General features: G+C 36.9%; 1 protein-coding gene across 2 annotated transcripts; it reads left to right on the forward strand.

Moving 5' to 3' along the window:
- Positions 1-1,782: 1,782 nt before the first annotated feature.
- arih1l (ariadne homolog, ubiquitin-conjugating enzyme E2 binding protein, 1 like) lies at positions 1,783-24,089 on the forward strand. 2 transcript variants are annotated; one of them, NM_212923.1, is given in 14 exon segments: positions 1,797-2,155; positions 7,351-7,418; positions 7,543-7,687; positions 7,875-7,967; positions 8,058-8,113; positions 8,194-8,260; positions 11,577-11,683; positions 13,781-13,823; positions 13,946-14,017; positions 14,887-15,017; positions 15,095-15,152; positions 20,344-20,604; positions 21,726-21,838; positions 23,869-24,089. In NM_212923.1, coding segments are annotated over 14 exon segments (1,605 nt in total). In that variant the 5' UTR covers positions 1,797-1,849; the 3' UTR covers positions 23,954-24,089.
- Positions 24,090-24,117: the final 28 nt, after the last annotated feature.

A 24,117-nucleotide genomic window follows, 5' to 3' on the forward strand; every position in this document is an offset into this window, starting at 1 on the left:
CCAGTTTGGAGATGGAAGACAGACCAAGTCAAAGAAGCAGAGAAGACACATCAACCAGCAAGTGTGTAAAATTATCAGGAAAATGATTCATGATATATATATATATATATATATATATATATATATATATATATATATATATATATATATATATATATATATATATATATATATATATATATATATATAAATATTTATATATATATATATATTTATATATATATATATATATATATATATGATATATATATGAGAGAGAGAGAGCGCGCACTCTGAAGCACTGCTTTTTATATGTATGCTACATATGATGTCAGATTTTTTTGTTAATATGTTCTTAGGATTTTTTGAGGCTTCACCTTCACCTTTTGAAAGTTTTCTGAAATGTTGACACAGATGTCATTAAGCTGTTAAATAAATCTGTAAAAATGTATGTGTGTTTGTTTTTATTTTGATTTTAGAGTCTTCTCAGATCACCCAAAAATGAAGATTCTGTCATCATTTACGCATTTTCAGGTTGTTTAGACACAAAGGGGAATATTTGATATTTTTATTCCTGTGTTTAACAAAAAAAAAATCATTTTTAACAGAGCTGGAACAACCTGAGGGTGAGTAAATCAATATATAATTTTCATTTTTGTGTGACCTAAATTTGCTTTGAAATTTTACAGCACCAAACTGTAAAATTACAGTAATCCGGGATATAACTGTAACTTTACAGTTAAATCAGGTATTTAAACTGCAACCTACTGCTAAATCACAGTAATCGTTTTTCAAATTCACAGTAAAATACAGTTAATTCTACAAGATAATACTGTGAAATCACACTAACGGACTTTATTATCTACTGTAAAGTTACAATATATGGTTGTAATTTCACAATAATTTAATGTGACAAAACCACAGTAAATTACTGTGAACTACCTCACAATAATTTACTGTGAATTTACATACAGTAATTTACTGTGAAAGTAATGCAATTATTAGCCAGTAATTTACTGTGAATTTAAGGTCAAATTTTTTACAGTGTAGTTTTTTTTAAGCCTATAAACAGTGTATACAATTTATATGCATCACCAGGCAGAACAATCACCTTTAACAATGAAGAAAAACTGCAAAAAACAAACAAAAAAAGAAGAAACAGTTAAACACAGGGGGTATATAAAAAATACATATTGAAAAGGCTAAATTTACTCATTAAACATGGAAAGAACCCCAGACAGTTGAAGTTTTTAGAGCCTTTTTGTTATGAGACAATTGAATCAGTAAAGGTATTGTTTCAATTCGTTCATAAAAACCACAAACATTGGTCTGGAGTTAGAGAATTTTGACTTATGAGTGTGAAATTTAGCTTGAAGCTAAATTAAGTTCACCACATACAACTGTTTACTTTTAGGTTGTTCATAATCAGTAAAGCCCAATACTAGGCTACATCTTTCCAATACAAAGTACATTCATTCTAAATTTGATTCGAATAAAATTCAAGACATTTTTTCAAAATATTTTTGTAAATGGACAGTACCAAAAAAGATGAACAACAGTTTCAAAACAATCATCACAAAAGGAACAGTCGGAGGAGATTTTATTTTTTGCACATAATGACTAGCCGGATTGAATTTATGAATATTTTTATGAGAAATCTCTTTTACTTTATTTGTTAGAAAACAACTATGAGGAAGCATCCATAGCTTTGTCTTATTATGAAGCATGGATATTCTGTAGTGAGTGAGTGACGCAGCAGTGACGCGGCGCGTCTCTAATAAGGATCCGCTCAGTCAGTAAAGCGCAGGTCAAACACACCACAACACACAGACTCACTCACTCCCTGACACTTTATATCATTCGCCCCGCCATGGACTCGGACGAGGGCTACAATTATGAGTTTGATGATGAAGAGGAGGAGGAAGAAGAGGAGGAGGAGTGCAGCGTGGACAGCGGAGAAGAGGAGGCCGTGGATGACTCGCTGGAGCTGGGCGAGGTGGAGCTGCTGGACCCCGCGGTGGCCGGAGGAGAGCCCGACGACTGCGCGGATACCGGCGGCGGCGGCGGCCCAGGGCCCGGACAGGAGGATGAGGACTACCGCTTCGAGGTGTTGACCACCGAGCAGATCCTCCAGCACATGGTGGAGTGCATCAGGGATGTCAACGAGGTCATACAGGTAGACAATGAGCCTGTTTACCAGGGGTTTTCCGAGAGTTTCGAAGTTTGTTTATATGGGGCTGTTAGCATTAGCGGCTAACTGATCTGACAGTACGAGAGGCCTATTTATACAAAATTAAGCGTTCGTGTGTGTAGTTTTAGTACTTGTGAGGTTTTATGGAGTGTTTTTATGCTTGCATTCTGACTGTCTTGTGTTTTTGTGGTATTTTTAGAGATTTAGGGTGCTTTTTGGTGAGCTAAGTTTTGCTAGCGTGACCCAGTTTGTTAAGTCTGAACTTTAGTTAGTTGACAGCTATTAAAGATAACGTTTAATCGTATTTTGTTTCTTTGATTGTAACGTTATATAAATGTATTGTTTATTAGGAGTTACCAGCGGGTTTCCTAGTTTGTTTATATTGTGCTGTTAGCATTAGCGGCTAACTGATTGACTACAGGCCGAATTATGCGAATTTTAACGTGCTTGTGTGTAGTCTTCATCTCCGTAAGGTTGTACTGTGTTTCATAAAAGTGTATTTATGCTTACTTTCTAGTGTCTAGTGTTTTTATGGTATTTCTGGAGAATTAAAGAGATTCTTTGGAGAGCTGGGGTTAGCTAGTTTTGCTAGCGTGACCTAGTTTTCTGAACTTTAGTTGACAGCTCTTAATGATAATGGTCAAACGTATCGTGTTTCTTTGATGGTATTAAAATGTGTGGTGGATCAGATTGTAGTGCGTTTATGTTAGATTTTATTTTATGTTAGATTGTAGTGTGTTTATGTTAGCTTGACCTAGTTAGCTGAGGCTAAACTTAAGTTGACAGCTCTTAAGGATAACATCTAAACACATTGTGGTTCCTTAATACTAGGGATGGGTATCGTAAAGGTTTTAAAGACATTACTACTTTCATCGATACCACTTATCGGGTTGGTACTTTAACGGTTCTTCTACTGGTACTTTTTGTAGTGTTTTTTTTTATGAAAACAAACATCAAATTAAACATAATTAACAACACTTCATTTTATTATCACGTTTTTAATGTAAAATAAAATGAAACCAATAATAGTAAAACAAATATTTTTTTTCTGTAAAATAATGTACAATGGTTTAAAGAAAAATTGCTCTGTTTTTAACAAATCCTCTGGATAAAAATCAACATGTTTGCCTTTTCTGGCAGCAGTCGGGATCTTCCCATTATTCCCAATCACTTTGAATGGGTGGCGTCAGGTGTTGCCGAACAGCATTGTGGATTCGTCAGTGCCGCTTCAGTGGCGTTCAGATCGCTTAATGCAAATACACCAGCTCAGACAATAGCCAATTGCTGACTAATTTCATTGGCCGACGCTGCTATGACTATCGCGTCAGCCCCAACTTCAGACACGCCCTCTGTCAAGAAGCCCCGTGTGGATGGGGCGTTATACTCGTCGGAAACACAAGTATTTCTCATGTGAGATTCCCAACTGTGCAGACGAATATCAAATATTGCAAATTAGAAAAGATTGGCCAGTTAATTTACGCAACTGTAAATAATGTTTATTCAGCAATAACTTCCGGTACTCATAGCAGAACCGTCAATGTCAGAATGTCAGAACTTATTGATACTTCTGTCTTTTATAATGTAACACCGATACTGAGAAAGTACAGAGTTTCGGTACCCATCTCTGCTTAATACTATATAAGAACGTGTTGATTGAAGTAAAGTTGGTTTCATATTCGCACATTCTGACTTTCTCCTTAGTAATATAATTTCAGAAAACAACACTTTTTTTAGCAGTCTTATTAGCAGCCAGTGACTATAAAAGTTCTAAATAAATAGTGCTACTGTTGTTTTGAAGTCATATTTACATTGAATTTTGTTCTGAAATCACAAGTATCATGGTAAACAATATAGGTAGTGTGTCACAAGTTGTCACTGAACGAATATGCGAATATGAAACCAACTTTACCTCAATAACATGTTGTGAGTCAGATGTTAGTGTGTATGTTATTTGTTTTAGTGCTGTATTTAGAAGGAAGGGTAGAGAAGCTCTGCCACTGCATGCTAATGCAACATAATTATATGTAGAATTTGACTTGTTGTGTTTGCTAAACACCTACACAAAACATTTTCAGCTATTTGTTTCAGTTGAGAAAAAAACTCTGCACTCAAAAAAAATGATGTAAAACAACATCTATCAAGCAAACAAGCGTGTAACTTTAGTGAAAATAAGAAAACTTTGGTGAAAATTACAACTTCTATACATGGGCTAATGACAGTCACCGTTGGCTTTCATGTGTTTTGTTTGTGATTAGAGGAGGTCCAGCAATATAGGTAAAACTTTCATGCTCAAAGCCGCTACGTTGTTGTTTAGAGGAATATTGTTTTTGTAGTGTAGAGAAAAACCTAAAGTATCAGTTTTAGGTTATTTATAAGATGAAGTTGACGGAACAGAGCTTTTTTTAAGACTTGATTTAGTTAAACTGGTAAAAGTTATTCAGTTTCTCTTGGATGGAAAAACACCACCTAAAAACATGAATGGCTATGAATTAAAAAATTTTAAAAATCTATTAAATGGTTTGTGTGAAATAGGCCTTCTAAAATCATTTTCTTTTACGGTTATTTTATTGCCAGATTAAATTTAAAATGTCATTATTTACTTGTTCAAAACCTACTGAAAGTATTCAGACCCCTTTAAATTGGTCACTCTTTATTATATTGCAGCCATTTTCTAAAATCTTATTAAGTAATTTTTTTTTCCTCAATGTACACATAGCAGCCCATATTTATGGAAAAACACAGAATTGTTGACATTTTTGCAGACCCTTTTCTCAGTATTTGGTTGAAGCACCCATTTGGCCTAATACAGCAGTTTCTAATAGTCTTTTCGGGAAAGATGCAACAAGTTTTTCACACCTGGATTTGGGGATCCTCTGCCATTCCTTCTTGCAAATGCTCTCCAATTCTGTCAGGTTGGATGGTAAACATTGGTGGACAGCCTTTTAGGTCTCTCCAGAGATGCTCAATTTTGTTTATGTCAGGGCCCTCGCTGGACCATTCAAGAACAGTCACGTAGTTGTTGTGAAACCACTCCTTCAATTTTTTAGCTGTGTGCTTGAAGTTATTGTCATGTTGTAAGGTAACCCTTTGGCACAGTCTAAGGTCCTGAGCACTCTGGAGAAGGATTTTGTCCAGGATATCCCTGTACTTGGCTGCATTCATCTTTCCCTCGCCTCAATTGCAGTCTTCCTGTCCCTGTAGCTAAAAAACAATACCACAGCATGATGCTGCCACCACCATGCTTCACTGTAGGCACTATATTGGGAAGGTTGGGAAGGTGATGAGCAGTGCCTGGTTTTCTCCACACATGTTAAAAGGCCAAAAAGTTCTATTTTTGTCTAATCAGACCAGAGAAACTTATTTCTCAACATTGTGGAGTCTTTCAGGCTGATTTTCATGTGTCTTGCACTGAGGAGAGGCTTCCGTCAGGCCACTCTGCCATAAAGCCCAGACTGGTGGAGGGCTGCAGTCATGCTTGACTTTCTACAACTTTCTCCCATCTCCCGACTCTGTCTCTGAAGCTCAGCCACAGTGATCTCTGGGTTCTTCTTTAAGTTTCTCTCACCAATGCTCTCCTCTCCTGATAGCTCAGTTTGGCCAGTTCTATGAAGGGCCCTGGTCATCCCAAACGTCCTATAAAGGTCTTATAAAGACAAGTGTGTGGCTTTCCTAATCAAGTCTAATGAGTATAAGCAAAACACAACTGGACTCAAATGAAGGTGTTGATCTTGAAGAAATGGACAGCACCTGAGTTAAATATGAAGGGTCACAGCAAAGGGTCTGGATATTTAGCACCATGTGATATTTTAGTTTTTCTTATTTAATAAATCTGCAAAAATGTCAACAGTTCTGTGTTTTTCTGTCAATATGGGGTACTGTGTGTACATTGAGGAAAAAATCTACTTCTTTGTGATTTTAGCAAAAGGCTGCAAGACAGAGTGAAAAATTAAGCGTGTCTCAGGTGATGTATTTTTTGTTTAACATTAAAGATATATTGAGGAATGTTGGAAACCAGTTACCACATGGGACAATAATCGTTTTCAAGGTTTTAAAAACACTATTTTCTGTAATACTGTTCCTGAGGCATGTGTAATATTTTTTATTTACTTTTTTTGAGTTGTTTTTTTAGGACAACAGTATCTTCAGCAGAAAAAAAATCTCCATAGATGCTGTTTTAAATTGTAAAGAAATCTGTTTTTGAAACCTTAAGACGGCCGAAGTCAATAAATCATTTGAATTATTTAGCCTGACATGTTTACTGTAACAAAATACTATAAATCTGTCAAAAAATAAAAAAATGTTGTGTTCAGAGGGGATAAAAGTATTTATTTTTTACTCCGACATTTAAAAAGAATATATTTTAGAGCAGTGTGCACAATACTGTGAGGCAGTGATATTTTTATCCAACGTTATCATACTGTCAGAATCTTATACCAGCCCATGCCTAGTTACTACTGACTTCCATAATGTTTGTCTTTCTTACCATGGAAGTCTATGAATGCACGTTTCCAACTTTCTTCAATATACATTATTTTGTGCTCAACTAAACCAAAAACTCAAACTGGTATGCAGAGTGTAAAGGGTGAGTAAATTATAACATACTTTTCATTTTTGGTGAACTATCCCTATCCCAAGAGATAGCTACAGTATATCAACTTGCTAACTTATAAAATAATTGTAAAAAATTCTCATAAAAAGTCCAGAGAATTGCATTGTCATTCAGAATAAAGTATGACTCCAAAATACCTCTAATTGTATTATTTTAAATGTTTAGTTTTTAGTGGTTGACATCAATTTTAGTATGCACGCCCGGTTAATTATTGAGTTTAATGAAATAAAAATTTTAGGGAGCCCTTTAAATTATTTATCAAAAAATAAATAAGTATGTCTGTGTATTTATATTGTTTTTAGTATTAGTTTGAGAAATATACTATTATGTACAATACTAAAACTTTTCTGTCACATTTTGTTTGCCAAACTATTATTTTACTGCACATGAACAATATTTATTTTAATAATTAATAGTCTATTTGTAGTTTAATAGTCATATACACATGATCTGATTTCATAAACTGTGCTGAATTTGAAGTATTTATCCACAATATGTCAAATTTTACATTCATTACTGTGTTGTTCAACTATTTTAATGTGTGTCTGTGACTGGATTTGGTCTTTTTCAGAACCCAGCTACAATAACCAGAATACTCCTCAGTCACTTCAACTGGGACAAAGAAAAGCTTATGGAGAGGCAGGTTATTTTGCTTGACGTTCTTATAAAAGATTTGTTTGTGCTGATGAATCTGAATAAACCTCATGAATTGACCAGTGTCTTTCTTTATCTTCCTCTATATAACATATAAATGCTCTTGCAGGTACTTTGATGGAAATCTGGACAAGTTGTTTTCCGAGTGCCATGTCATAAACCCCAGCAAAAAGCCCAAAACGCGACCGATGAGCACACGATCCTCCAGTCAGGATTTGCCCTGCCAGATCTGCTATCTCAACTACCCAAACTCGGTCAGTCTATAAAGTGTAATGCCTCTCAGCTCAAGTATAATGTCTTCGTAATCACTGCCACTCCTAAATGCCCTTCAGCTAGACCTTTGATAACAGAACTATGAAGAAGTCCATTGAAATGACTCCACTTAGTTTGCACAACTTGATGACTTATTGGATAGGAATGTGTTTTTTTTCTCTCTCCTAGTATTTCACAGGTCTTGAATGTGGACACAAGTTCTGCATGCAGTGCTGGGGTGATTACTTAACCACCAAAATCATTGAGGAGGGAATGGGACAGGTCTGATTGCAGATTGAATCACCGACTATATTTTTCCTCCTATGAAAAATGTGTTTGTTCATATTGCATGCTTGTTTTTTGTCTTCACAGACCATCTCGTGTCCTGCTCACAACTGTGATATATTGGTTGATGATAACACTGTAATGTAAGTGCTATTCTGTGCGTGAAATTAGCCTATTTTTGGACTTATTTCCTTTTTTTTTAATGTTATGTTTTCATTTGTAGGCGACTGATCACAGATTCTAAAGTGAAATTGAAGTATCAACATTTAATCACAAATAGTTTTGTAGAGGTAAGAAGTTTGTTTGTGTTGCTTGCATGATTAGAGTCTGAAATACAAAAGACGTTGTTAAGACAAAGATGCCAGATGCTAATATCAGTCCGTTAGTAAATCTATAAGTGGCTACTTTTACTTGGACATCAGTAATCTAATTATGTGCCTTAATCTGAATAAGACAATAATATGATTAAGGTGTTTACATGAGCTGCTTTTTGAATGATTGTTCCTTCATGATCCCGTTTTACATTTTATACACATAATTCAATTAACATCATTGTGTTACTCGCTATCCAAATGTCCTCCAGAGTTTCATGTAATTTTAGATGTTTCATTTTTAATTTATCGACTTTCACTGCAGTTTGGCACTTTCAGTTCATGTGAAAGTGGAACATTTCATGCATACTCCCCTGTAGAGCTGCACAATTAATCGTAAAAAGATCGGTAGCCGCACAAGTCTTCACATTGTTTTACATACATTGTTCAGCAATGTGGACACCTCCAAATGGTGTTGAAAGAGTCACCTGCTGTATTTATACGATATAATTCACCTAAAAAATGTCATTTCTGTCTTCATTTAATGTATTTGCGACTGCAAAATCATATGTGACGTGAGCTGACCGTCAGCTGTTACCACAGTAACGGCGGGCGTGCATGCGCTTGCCTCTTAATGAAGTTTACTTTAGTGAACAGAACCTGCATAGGCTGTAAATAGCAGGTAATAAAATTTGTAAGTAACATTCAGTTTGTGGCACAAAGCGATCGTTTGTGAGCCGCGTGGGAAGTGAAACACTCTTAGCAGTGAAAATGAAACCGAAAGCGCACAGTGTTGCCAGATGTAGCTGACTGATTCCAGCCCAAAAAGTATCCAAAACCTGCCAAAATGCTAAAATACCCAGTCTTCTGTATCTACGAAAATCACGTCAGTGACAGATTTTAAACAGAAATTTACAGATTGTAAGCATGTATCTCAAACACAATAATTCAACATCAGAATTATCATCAGCATTAATGACCAGGACAAATCTAAAGTCTGTTCAAGTTCAAATTTAGCATTTTAACCTACAGTAGACCTACACAAAGCCTATTATTGCTTTACCACATGTTTGAGAATAACAATAATAAAACCCCACTTATATTAACCTTTATTTTACATCTACACAATCGTGAGAAAATCGTGATCTTTATTTTAGGCAAAAAAATCGCGATTCTCATTTTAGCCAGAATGGTGCAGCTCTACCCCCCTGTGACAAACAAGATATTGGATGAGAGTATGAACTGCTGGAAGAGTTTTGTTTTAATGGAATTTGATACCGCAAGCTGCACAGGGAAAAAAACTGTATGTTTTGCAATGCAGGAGTCTATGTTCCTATACTGACTCAGTAGGTGCGGAGAATAGTGTCAAACAGCTGTGTGTGTGTATAGACCAGGGGTCTCAAACTCAATTTACCTGGGGGCCGCAGGAGGCAAAGTCTGGGTGAGGCTGGGCCGCATAAGGGATTTCTCAAAAAAAAAGTCCTCAAATGTCATTATTAACAGTTTTAATTATTTCTTCCGAACATGAAGTGTCCTGAACAGTAATAGAACATTGAGTGAAGATTATGAACAGTTCTTCTGAACATGGCATCTTTTGCCTACTCCTTGCTGCCAGAGACTTGACAGCGCTTCTTCTCACAAATCTGAACCACATTTGGCTTTAGAGCGGAAGCAGTTGAGACCCTTAGTATGGCTTGAAGATGATCATCATTAAGTCTAGACCTGTACTTTGACTTTTTGAAGTTCAAGGTGGAGAATAACTTCTCACACAAATATGTGCTCCCAAAAAGGCACATGGTCCGCTTGAACCCCACTCCAGTCACATCAGTCTGTACCAGTCTGTATCTACCTATAATATATATAAGATGCAGGCTGTAGCTAGGTAGGTTGCAGGCTGCAGATAGGTAGCTAAGTGGCAGGCAGGGGCGGGAACAGCTTACCTTGGTTCTGGCCGGCGCAAGTTCCCTCCTAACACTTCCCGCCCGTCACAGCGTCTAACAAAGGGGCGGGGTGCGTGGTGACGTCACCGGCATCCCAGCCCCTTTGTTTACACGGCGGGCGGGGAATGACAGTGACCGCTGTGTACGGATAGAATCAGCGGAGTGGGGAGCGCTCTCTCTCCCCGCTCCGCTGATTCTGTCAGTGTACAGCGGTCGGCGCGGGCTACAAAATATTGCACTGAGGGCCGCAAATGGCCCGCGGGCCGCGAGTTTGAGACCCCTGGTATAGACTATCCTGTCGCAAAATGCTGCGAAAATCCTATATGATGGTAAAAGTTTAATTGTGGTGTTTTAAATGTCTGTACTGCACTTCAATAATGCGACCTCAATCGGCATACTCCACATGTCTTAATCTGATTTCTGTTTAGCTCCATTATGACTTTAGTCAGATCAAATTAATCATAAAATCACTGTTTACATGGTAGATTCTTAATCAGGGTATTGTCTTAATCGGATTATTGGTGTCCATGTAAACATACTCGCGCAAGATATGGAATAATATCACTTTTCTAAGCAGAAATCCCAAGTCTTCGGAAAGTTCCGGGAGTCTCCCGCAAATGCATAGAGACTCCCGGATGCCAGCAAACAAGTGATAATCCCCCGGAAATCACGCGTCTCCCTTCCGGTCCTCAAATAAGTTGCGCACACCTCTCACCCCTCACTACCAGATACCTCCTCGCTCTTCAGTTGCGCACACTTGCAAACACGGCCTCCGACCCCCCTGCTCTTCACATACATCTATTTGGCGGTTCATTCTGCAGTGGCGACTCCAGATTAATAAAGGGACTAAACCAAAAAAAAAAAATGAATGAATGAATAAAGCATTAGTAAATGTTGAACTATGATTAATAAATGCTGCACAAGTATTATTCATGCTAAGTCCATGCTAGTAAAAACATTAACTAATGAAACCTTATTGTAAAGTGTGACCGTTTTTACATATTAATATTATGCATATTATTTGTTTATTATAAAACAAATGGTATCAGACTTGTTCTGGTTTCAGTGCATTCATAGGTATGTAGCTTTTAGTGATTTGTGACATGTCTGTTGATATTGCATGCATTAATACAGTGTTTCTCAAGCACATTCCTGAAACACAAACCAAACACACCTGATACAGATCATCAGCTCATTAGCAGAGACTGAAAGATCTGTAACAGGTGTGACCGACAAAGGAGACACTTAAAACATGTATTGTTGTTGGTCCTCCCAGTACGTGGTTGAGAAACACTGCATTAATACAGAGATTTGTTTTAAAGTCTTTCTCATTGGTATTCTCTGCTCTTCAAAAGTGTAACAGACTGTTGAAATGGTGTCCGGCTCCTGACTGCCACCATGTGGTCAAAGTTCAGTATCCTGATGCCAAACCAGTGCGCTGTAAATGTGGGAGACAGTTCTGGTAAGAGTCTGATGCAGTGCAGAGCTTCAGTGCATCAGCAACGTCAGCTTTGTATCTAATAATAGTGCAGGGGATCAAGCTTAAAGGTGCTGTATGCAAGTTTTTTACCTCGTCTAAAGCATATAAATACAGTAATAGGTTTGTAGATATTTAAGAAACATGAGAAGTAAATATTCTTGTTTATCTGAAAAACAATGCTGAAGTCAGATATTCTGCTTTGAAAATGTGCATTATGTGCCCGAGCAACTGTCTTTGTTTTTGTCCCATGGTGTACGTGGTGTTTAATTTTACATATAGCTGCCACTTGCACGGCGGACAGCATCTGGCGATTATATGAAGAATTAAACAGAACCTCTCGTGCTAGATGTGGCAAACAGTTACCTGAAAATTTCATCCCACAGACTTTACAGTGAATGCTTTAGTTATTTTCATAGTGGACATGAAGCCAATGCAAGTCATTTATCCACTCTTCAGTAAGTGTAGATGGTGGATTAACATTCAGCACATGATCACTAATCAGATGCGTTATTATTTATAACTTAAGGTGTTTTCTAAAACAAAATCTGACAGTGTTATGTTCATTCTCATCTTCAGCGCTTTACATTTTCGCAGTTGTAGCTTTCCCTGTCATCCCAAGGCAGAAGGCAATGACAGAGTGATTGACGGCTAATTTCAACCAATCTATTTGTGTTCAGTTCTAGAGCAGTGGGCCAACAAGAAGAGCGCGAAGGCGGGGCAAGCATTACATGCTTTGTTTACTGCAACAAGTTGACAACTGTTTTAAACTATTCCTGAGTGCTGCGTTTCAAGTGCAAAGATGCATTCTGAGTGAATGTCTCCTAAATCCACGCATACAGTGAACATTTTGCAGTAAAAACCGCTCCCACAAAACAATTTTATTCAGTCGCACAATGCTCCCAAATACATTTTGAGCTCGCATAAAATTTCGGGCGCATATGCAACCAAAATAGTCACAATTTTAAGCCCTGTTAAACCTCTTTAACATTATTTAATGTACATGCAGAATCACTGATGTTGCCGTTCACTGAAATTCCATTCCAAGCAGTTTATTTTATTTGCAAGATCTGAGGTGAACTATCTGCTGCTGCTTTCAGTAGTATGGCAATTAATGTCATGTAAAATGGCTTTCAAGCTCACGTTGTTAGCATTTAACACTGAATAAAGCACATGAGGTGTACCTGAGGTGATCATTGTCCGTTTTCTGTTGTTCAGCTGCAAGAAGCAGAAGCAGTTTCTAAAAACTGAATGTCATGTTATTTAGGGCAAAAACTCCTTTTAAAATGGAAAATATTCTTTCTTTCGCATGCCGTTGTTTTTATTTAAAGCAGAATTTACATCAGCCCTAAATCAGCCTTCAGGCTCGACAGTCACTGCGCTTGCATTTGTTTTGGGTTTCCGCGTCTGAAATTGTGTTTGTTTTAAACCAAGTGTGCAATATTTAGTTCAACCACTGTGTGTCAAACTTCCATATTGCACCTTTAAAGGGAGAGTTAAATTTTTATTATACAAATTCTGCCCTCATTTACTCACCAGTCCCTAAAAAAATTAGCTTTTACTTCAGTTTTCAGCTTTCTTTTAAACATCTTCTTTAGTGTTCAAGCACTTGAGGGTGAGATAATAGTGAGAAAATGTTTATTTTTGGGTGAGCTATCCCTTTAATCATTTGATGTGTGATTGATGATTGTATACGATTTTTTTTCTGTGGCAAATCCTTTTCTGTCGTGGTTTAATTCTGTTTGAAAGAAAAACATTACAGAGCTTTGAAATAACGGTAGGGTAAGAATTCTCTTAAATGCATGTTTTTAAATGTGAATCCTTCAAAAATGGTAAAAGAATTGTATCAAAAGTAAACCCTAAACTGTTTTATATTTTTACTTTATGTATTATTTATTGCCAATAATGTATTTTTATTGTTAGAATTGATTATTATTAGGATTATAATAAAGTGATATTTATAAAATGTTGTCAATTTGGTGTTGTTTTGCCATGAAATGAAGCTGATAAAGCAATAAATGCAAAACTCTCTCTCTCTCTCTCTTTTTCTCTTTAATGTGTTTTTATTTGATCAATAACCAGTTTTAATTGTGGAGAGAACTGGCATGACCCCGTTAAATGCAAGGTAAGTGGACTGCTAATTACTGCATTAGGCACTCGCATTACGTTTAATTATCAATGTTATTATTGCATTGGATTTGATGAGAGTTTTTCCTTTTCTATAATATAATATTTTTACTCTTGAAGTGGTTGAGGAAGTGGATAAAGAAGTGTGATGATGACAGTGAAACATCCAACTGGATTGCAGCAAATACCAAGGTACTGGAATGTTACATCATTAAAAAGTAATGTAACGGTAAATGTATTGAATAATAGAAATGTATTGAAAACACCTAATGTAATTCTTTAAAACATATTTTAAAATAACAACAAAAAAGGATGAAGGGGCATTGAAGAAGAATTCAAAGACTCTTGATGAACTCTGGGAATCCTGCAAGAACACTTTCTTTGCCATTCTAGATGACTTTATTAATAAGTAATTTGAGTCATTGCAGAGATGTATAGATGCAGTTCTTCAAGCTCATGGGAGTCAGACACAATATTCATTCATTTCCACTGCAGCATGACTTTATATTCTATACTGGACATTATTTCTGTTAAATGATAAGACTTTTGTCTAAGCAAAGTCAGACCTTACTGTCCTAAATAATTAAAAATCAAGGCATGATCATATTTTATTTTGGTAAAATGAGCATAATCTGCATAATTTGCCTTTCATATAAGCCACTTCTGATACCAAATGATCAGCTAGAAGGCAAGTTATTAATTGCTGTGCCTAAAACTTGTCAGGTAGTGTACATATAAAGTGAAGTGTCAGGCGAGGAGGAAAAAGCAGAGCGGAAAATAATTTCATTTTAATTTTGAACAGGTCTATGCGTTTGCATAACAAAACAAATTGATTTGCATGAATTTGACTAGCAATAACAAATAGTCCTACATACTAAAGAGTAAAATGTGTATCGTGTATTCCCCAAAGTTTCACTTTCACATTGAAACTTCTGTCAGTACAATTGTTTTTCAAATATTGAAATAATTTGATGCATATTTTCAGCTGTCATCAGTGACACCGCATACATGCTCAATCGATGCGTCAATAAACCTAAGCTGGCTATTCCCGGTTTTCCTAGGAATGTCCCAAATGTCATGTGACCATTGAAAAAGACGGCGGATGTAATCACATGGTGTGTCGAAACCAGAATTGTAAAGCAGAGTTCTGCTGGGTTTGTCTCGGCCCCTGGGAGCCCCACGGCTCAGCTTGGTGAGTCCCCTCATAACCGCTCATGTCTTTTTAAGCACATTGTTTGTTCATTATAATAACATGTCTATTTCTCTCAGGTATAACTGCAATCGCTACAATGAAGATGATGCAAAAGCAGCCAGAGATGCTCAGGAGGTAATTTCAGTCTTCATCTTTAATCTCAAAGCTTGTTTTTCTTACAGCATCCCATCAGTGGAATTTGATACCACAATTTGTTAGAAGATGTGTATATTTTAAGTCATTTAAGTTTAGTTTTAGGAAATTGTGAACACTAGGCTATTTGATGTTATTGTTGTGGTTGTTTTTTGTTGCTCATTTGAGTATTGTTTATAGTTTGAATTTGTATTTTTGTTGGTATGGCCTTTAAAGGTTCATGACACACTGGAGAACTTTTTTTTATATATTAACAGATGTGTGTGTGTTGAGCATCAGTTAAGACAATGTTAGCACCTGTCAGATTTAATTGTGGGGAAAACTGGATAATTTTGAGCTTTTGTCAGCTAATTTCAGCTTCCGGGTTTAAAGTGATTTTTGGGGCGGGATCAAAATCGGCGACGTAGCGCAGTACTGCAAGTGCAATGATGACGCGTCAGTTTCTCATTGTTATTCATAGCAGAGTTTTCTTATCCTATGAAAAGAGCCGGCTGCTTAATTATTCATGAGACTTGCCAGAGTCAAGCCCGAGCTGTGAGACACCGCACAGTATTTAGCCGTTCATGAAGGCTCTTATGTGTTTGTTTCCATGATCCACGGGGTTTGTTGCATGTTTTCCCCTGCGATCTTGTCAGGGCCAATCAAACAGCAAAGCTGTGTGTGCTGCTAGCATTTTTGTCGGGAGAGCAGCACGCGAATTAGAGAATGGCGGACGCTGTCTTTTATCAGGAGTTCGTTCACATTCAGACACATCACTGTGCTGCTGTGTTCGCCTAAATCCTCCAGATTACCAGCAGGGTTAATGGTTAAAATAGACAGGTCAGGAGACCTGCTGCACTGAGTCTGCTGGATACGGGGATTGAGGGAGAAGTCCTCATTTATAGTGTTTACATGAACACACATCTTTATAATAATATAAATTGTGGTTATGTGTATATGAAATTTCGAATAACAAATGTAGCAGGGCATTAAATCACTGTTCATTTCTTTGCATTTTAACTTTGTAAACTATAAACTCATGCGTCTCCTCACGGTTTGTCTCATTTTGTGAGCTAACTGACAACAACAGTTATTCGCTCCCCTTTTCCCCTGCTGGCCACGCCCACTCCTGCCCGATGCTCGCGGAGCTCCACGCCCATCAATCATGCATCTTTTGAAAAAATTCTGAAGTAGACTTTAACCGGAAGTGGGGGGTGTCATGACCCTTTAACATCTGGCTAAGGGATGACCAACTAGCACTAGGGGTGGCCTGTTGCTGAAGAGCCACCTTCCTGCAGATTTCAGTTGCTACCTATATCAAACACACCTGAACCAATTAATTAGGACCTGAACACCACGTGATTATTACAGGCAGGTGTGTTTGATATGGGTTGCAACTGAAATCTGTTGGAAGGTGGCTCTCCAGTAACAGGGTTGGCCACCCCTGAACTAGCCTTTGGGGTAATTTGGGTACGTTTACATTCTTGATGAATGCTGATTGAATTACACTGTCCCTTGTTGTGAAATAAGTAAACAAATAAATAAAGACTGTTTGCCAGTCCCTATATGCACTGCTACGTTAACAGGGTGTCTGTGGGATCTTAATAAATATTAAAAGTTAACCAATCTATATAGAGAAATTTAAGGCTCTTAAAGGTCCTGTGAAGTGCTTTAAAATGTGCACTTTTATTCTATGTTTGACGTAATCTCAACTGAAACACGAAGAGAGGGTGGGACATAATGTACTTTAAAAAAAAAAAAAAAAAGCACAAAAAAGCAGCCAGTAGCATTTCGTTTTATCACTGCTCTGCCAATGAAAATTTTTCAACTCAAGGACGTCTTAAAGGGGGCGGGGCATGCCAGACACTAGAGAGCATTTGATTGGTCAAGATTTGATGAGAAACTGAAGTATGAAGTATTCAGGCGGTGTTGACAAACTACAGGCTTTACATGTTAAATCAGTTTCATTTCTTCTAAAGGTGAATTTTATCAAAGTTTTGTAGCACACTAGCTTATAGATATCTTAAACTAACAATACTGGGTCCCACTTTATATTAAGTGTCCTTAATTACTATGTACTTACATCAAAAAATAAATACAATGTACTTACTGTGTTTATAATGTATTTGAGAACACTTGTGGTGCTTTTGAGTTGAGATAGAGGTTGGGTTATGGACAGGTTTGGTGGTATGGGTTGGTTTAAGGGTAGGTTAAGGTGTAAGGGATGGTCAACAGTGTATTTACAAATGTAATTACAAAAGTTAATTACAGATGTAATTACATACGTTTATTTAATCAAGCATAAGTACACAGTAAATACATGTATTTACACAATAAGTGCATTGTAACAAACTATTAATTCCTGTGTAAGTACATATTAGTTAAGGCCACTTAATATAAAGTGGGACCCAATACTGATACTAACGTCTAAAAAAACATTTTTTTTTTTTTTTTAGTTTCATGGGACTTTTAAAAAGTCTTTAATGCTATTTAATAAGGTATTCAATTTTATATTTACTAGTTGTATGCTAAAGTTTGCCTGAATTTGAAATGCGAATGTTATGATGCAGCATAGGTTAGTTTATAAAATCCATAAGATCCTGCTAGATTTGTCATCATGCTGATTTGACCAAGGCAACACCGTTATTCCCACTGTTTAACCTGCTGGAAGAGAGTGAATTAGCATTGTATGTAGAATCTTTGTACGTTTACATCACTTCCCATAGTTCAGCCTGTGCTTGTCATCGTTCCCACCCTCCTGCATTATATTGCACTGATTAGTTAACCCAAGCTAAGGCTCTTTAGTTGTGCTTGTTACATTTAGTATTTTGTAAATATACTTGGTGATGTGACATCATGTTGAGGCTTTGAAGCATGTATTAAAAAAATGATACATCTTGCAGTGAAGCAGTGTACCGGAGCTTGATTAATTTTGCCATAATCACGTGATCAGTGATGTCCAAAGCGTCATTTTTACCCATACCCATGTGACTGCTTCGAATTTTAATTTAAAAGTTAAACACCCTCATGGCTTAGTAAAGTGTATAGTGAGAGATTAGGTGTCGATTACATACATTTCTGCTGTTTCATAGCACTGTACCTATCCCAAGCAGCAATAATTAAAATAAAATACAATTTAGTAATTTATAGTAAAATGCTTTTAAACCATACTAAAGCTTATTATTATATTATTTACAGCTTTTTTTTAAAATGCCACAGCATATTGTAGTATAGTGTGTGACGGAGGCCAGCTGGCGAGTTCAGCACAAAACCCTTATTCCATTGCCTCTCCTAAGAACATTCGCGTCTTATGCAGGAATCGCTGGTTCGATCCCCGCTCAAAATAAGAGGGGACTGGTTGGAATACGATATTTTTGAATACCTTGGATTTTACTACAGTCATCACTGATGTATAACATGCGTTATATGTTAAAACACTACAGTAATTGGGTAATTTGTTTATATTTCTATTGTTATATTACTACATGATTGAGTTGGTCAGTTATGTATATTTGACATTTTTGCAACACAGTGCTTTCCCACACTTTAACCAGCAGGGTTCCTCATTGAGCTCTAACTCGAAAGCTTCAGAAAGAGTTAAAAGGTTCACTGGTTCAGAAAGCTTCGTTTCACCATCACTAAATATACTGCTAGTTAAATAGTAGTTAAAATGTCGCCAATGTAGCTAGTTAAAACCTAAAGGGATGATAAGGTCTTAATATATGGTAAGAGTCTCAGAACAGATCCTAAAAGGTCTTAAATTTAATTGAAGTGAGATAAATGAATTGAAATGTTTCTCTTTAGATAAAACTGATGTTGCCAAAGTTTTCCTTTTTAAAAATTTAATTCGGAAAAAGGTAATAAATAGCAGTTTATTTGATAATATCGCAATTATTTCAATTAGCAGTGATATTTATTGTGACACAATTATTGGGATAATATCGTATTGCTGGGACACAGCTCTTGATGTCAAGAACATTATTATTAATAATACCTTAAAAGTTCTATTCAATGAGCAATTGCTGATTATTAGGGATGCGTGATATAATTTTTTTGGAACTGATCTGATCCTGATACCAAAATTTGGAGTATCGACCGTTACAGATCCGATCCTGTTATTGTGTCCTTTTTTTAACCACAATACAGTTTCTATAGTTCTTGTGATAAAATCAAATAATATATCTTCTTTAGTAAAAAAAATATTAGCTACGACACAATTTAACTTAAAACATTATGCTAGCTGTAAACTAGGCTGCATTATTTGAGCATTCGTTATGACATTGATCGGTTGTGGTCCAGCATATGTTTCCCTTTTTAATACAAAGACTTTTCTTTGAGCCACTATTGATCCAAATCATTGGGGAAAATAACCAGCCTTTTATTAGAGTCTGACATTTTTCTTTGTCAGGCTCTAATAAAAACACAACTGTCTGAGGCCAGTTTTACTTGATAAACATTCCCTCGCCTAAACTCGCCATGAGTGAGATGGAGAAAATGAAAGCACATCAGCACAGAGAAAAAAATCAGATGCTCAAGACATAATCTTTAAAATAATGACTTATATTTAACATGTAGCAAATATATAAGAGGCTTGTGATACAACAATTACAGTGAAGCATTAATTAAATCCTCATTTTCCATGGAGCTAAACAAATCATCCAGCCGCACAGTTGTGTTCATTGGTTATCTGTTTTTGTCTGAAAAATATTCTTTATGGAACAAATTTGGTTTGGCATAATTAATCTTAATTTTGATCGGATTTGGATCTGTACCAGCTGGCCGATACCCACAAAAATAAATATCCAGCAAAAATATGCAGTATAGAACCGATATCCGATCCAAGTATTGGGATCAGTGCATCCCTACTAATGATTATTTTTTACAATTCTACTAGCTTTTTATTTGCAGAAAAACATTTTCTTTTGGTTGATTTGAGTATCGTTATCAGATTCTGTCATAGCAGTACACACGTCTTGGTTTATTAAATCCATTAATTGATCCTTTATGTAAAACACTGAATCTGTCAGCCATGTTAATCTGGGGAAATTAACGTCTCTAGTCACCTTTGTCATTTTAGTTATTGTCAGAAAGACTAAAAATAGCTGTAGCAGGAAAGCATGACTTCTGTGGCGGTGTGGCATAGATCTGGTAACCACATGAATGCTAGTACACTGCTGTTGTCTCCACTTTTCAGCGGTCCCGTGCAGCCCTTCAGCGATACCTCTTCTACTGCAACCGCTACATGAACCACATGCAGAGTTTGCGCTTCGAGCACAAGCTGTACGCGCAGGTCAAGCAGAAAATGGAGGAGATGCAACAGCACAACATGTCGTGGATCGAGGTGCAGTTCCTGAAGAAGGCCGTGGACGTGCTGTGCCAGTGCCGCTCCACGCTCATGTTCACCTACGTCTTCGCCTTCTACCTCAAAAAGAACAACCAGTCCATCATCTTCGAGGTGAGCGAAATATCCGCTTCTGCTCAAGTGTAGAAATGTTTTCAGACTTTTGTTTTAAACCTTTTTAGGTTTAAAATGCTTTGAAATGTGCATTTTTATTCAACGCTTGATGTAATCTCAACTGAAACACGAAGAAAGGGTGGAACTTTGTGTAGCTCATCCCCTTTTTAAAAAAACAGCTAATAGCGTTTTGTTTTTATCACCTCTCTACCACTGAGAGCTTAAGTCAGGCCTGTCCAAACTCAGTCCTGGAGGGCTGGTGTCCTGCAAAGGTTAGTTACAAACTCAATCAGACACACATGGGCTAGTTAATCAAGCTCTTACTAGTTTTTCTAGAAACATCCTTGCAGGTGTGTTGAAGCAAGTTGGAGCTAAAATCTGCAGGACACTGGCCCTCCAGGACCGAGTTTGGACACCCCTGGCTTAAGTGCATCAAATGAGAAGCGTATTTAAAGGGGCGGAGCATGTCAGATACTAGAGAGCATTTGATTAGCCAGTTGACCCATATAGACAGAAAACCGCTAATAACAAGTATAAACAAGTAGCACAATAAAACTTTTTGGCTTAACTTCTGTTAGATGCCTTCTCCCTGACTGCGATAGAGTGCATGATGGTCGGCACTCTGTTGCCGGGCTGTCAGAATCTCTGTAGCTGGATAGGCAGAAGAGTGATATTTATTCATGTATTTATTTATTGTTATTCAATGAATTAAATATCAGAACAAAAGAGTTCCATTAGCTGAAATGTCTGATCATTGTACTTATTACTGTTTACATTACACTTACGTTACCAAGCCAACAACTGGGACATTTGTATTACATTCCAGAGTTCCCTTATGAGTGCAATATATTGTAACCTGACCCGGACCCCACTGAACCTTTAAAATATAGACTTGGCTAACTCACATGGGTCCTGTGAAGACCTCTAATGCATACAAAGTAGAAATTAACTACTGAAGTCAATGGGTACTGGTGTCCAACATTCTTTATAATATCTACTATTGTGTTCACCATAAGAAACAACTCATAAAGGACTGAAACAATTGGAGGAAGCATAAATGATTGCATGATTAGAGTTTTTAACTAAACTTTCCCTTTAAGTGCATGTTTTGTATGTTTCAGAACAATCAGGCTGATTTGGAGAACGCTACGGAGGTGCTCTCGGGTTATCTAGAGAGAGATATCTCCCAGGATTCTTTGCAAGATATCAAACAGAAAGTTCAGGATAAGTATAGGTGAGATTTTACTAAATATAATTTCTTTGTGTGTTTGTGTGTGTTTTTTTTATTCTGTTTTTATTGTTTGTGTTGTTCACTGCTACTTTTTTTCTCTATTTGTTCTAATACTTTTAATAGTTGTAGTTGGCTTCTATTTTTATATTTATATTTTAGTTTTAAGGTTTAGTAATTTTGGGTGCATTTTAAAATTGATCTGTCAAGCACCAAACCTTTTAAATCATATATTATTCGGGGTTGAACGACTTTAGATTTTTGGAAGTGGACTTTTATGTTGTCAAAGTCGAGTCGATGTCGACTAGACACTAGTGATGTCATCAATAAAATACAGGATGCAAATGTTTTGCAACATGCCACAATTTGCGATTTATTTGCAAGAAATTTATACACACTATACACACTATTACCTATGGCTAATTTTAGTGCAAAACCAATGCATTGTCAACACTTTAATTTCGTTAATAATGCAACATTAGCACCCGGGATAATTTTACTGCTAAGTAAATGCAGTCAACATACTGAACACTGCACGCTCTAGTAAAAATGTAACAATAACAGATGCAGAAGTAATGCATACGTCCTCAGCGCACAGATTCATTTGAATTTATTCATAACAACATAACGCACAAAAGCCTTATGCTGTCAGAGTCCTGCTCTGTAAGCTCAGTAAGCTGTTCAAAATCCTGATCAAGTTGGGCATTTTTCACAATTACTGGCCTATCAGAAGTCTCCTCGCTGCTCTTCTTCACTGTTCACAGGAGATGCTGTTTATACACGCTATGAAGTTTGTCACACCTCTAGCAGCTGTGCGGTTTCTGCGCGCTTCATTGTTCATTTACAAAACATGTCACAGCGTCTACGATTTGCAGAGGACAACAGCCAATCACATGACTTTTCCAGGGTTGCATAAGCGTGATTGGCTAGCATCTGCTATAGCAGGGGTTCTCAACCTCTTTCACCGATCAATTTTTGAAGGTCCACCTGTCTGACATTTTCTTTCAAATGTTTTTATGAAATGCCACTTCAGATATGAATGCAATTGTACCAAATACCAGAAGTGAACCGCCAACTGTACAACAAACTTTAGTTTTTAGAACGATCGTTTGTGTGCGTTTGTCTTGTCTTTCAGTTTAAGTATGTAATAATAATGAATTCACCTCCGCCTATGACGGCGATTCCATCGCGATGTTTCACATTAGACATCGTACGATGCCAAATTGGTCGACATCGCTTTACCCTAGTGTGAACACAAACCAGCTGAGGGGGTACAATCAAACTTTGGTTCGGACCAAGTGTGAAAGCACCCTTTAAGTTCACATGAATCTTTGACACTAAAAAAATTATTTTTTAAAAAGTGCTTCATATGATCTGAGAAGTTTCATTCACCTTTGTGTGTAAAGCTGCCATGAAGTTCAGGTCAAACCACATGATGTGCGTAGCGCGACATGAAAGTTGACTAGTCTGGACTATGTATGTACAGTACAGACCGAAAGTTTGGGCACACCTTCTCATTCAAAGAGTTTTTTTTTTTTTTCATGACTATAAAAATTGTAGATTCACACTGAAGGCATCAGAACTACGAATTAACACATGTGGAATTAAATACATGACAAAAAAGGTGTGAAACAACTGAAAATACTGTATGTATGCGCGTGTGTGCGTGCGTGCGTGTGTGTGTGTTTTGTATAATGTTTTCATATTTTAACTTCAGTTTCTTCTGTTCCATTTCTGAACACTAATAACTGTCAGACAGGTTTATGTATTAATATAAACAGATGTGCTTGTTGACTCTAACATCTGTTACAGTGCATAATATGAGGTGTTGGTAAACCTCTGTCAGTGTTGTGCATCTGTCAGAGAAAACTCTAATCAAACAGAGTGCACTGGCAGAATTTAAAAACCCAAATACTAATTTAACTGTACACTTCATTATATATAATGGAAAGAGTATGTAGCTTCAACCGTATGTAGCTGTTGGGAAAAATGTTGAGAGCTTCTGACCCAAGGCCTATTTCTTCTCTGGTGTTTAGATACTGTGAGAGTCGGCGGCGGGTGCTGCTCCAGCACGTTCACGAGGGCTATGAGAAAGACTTGTGGGAATACATTGAAGACTGAGCTGAACGTGCTCTGCCGTCGCCATCATCGCCATGTCGCATCCTCTCTCTCTTTTTTTAACGTGACATCTGGATCTTTTCTTATTATTTAGACTTTAAGTTAATTTTACTGAAATAAAAAAGGTAGAATATTCAAATAAAACTCCTACGTCAGTATTGCAGTCT

This window comes from Danio rerio, chromosome 7, assembly GCF_049306965.1.
Source record: "Danio rerio strain Tuebingen ecotype United States chromosome 7, GRCz12tu, whole genome shotgun sequence".
Classification (NCBI taxonomy): Eukaryota; Metazoa; Chordata; class Actinopteri; order Cypriniformes; family Danionidae; genus Danio; species Danio rerio.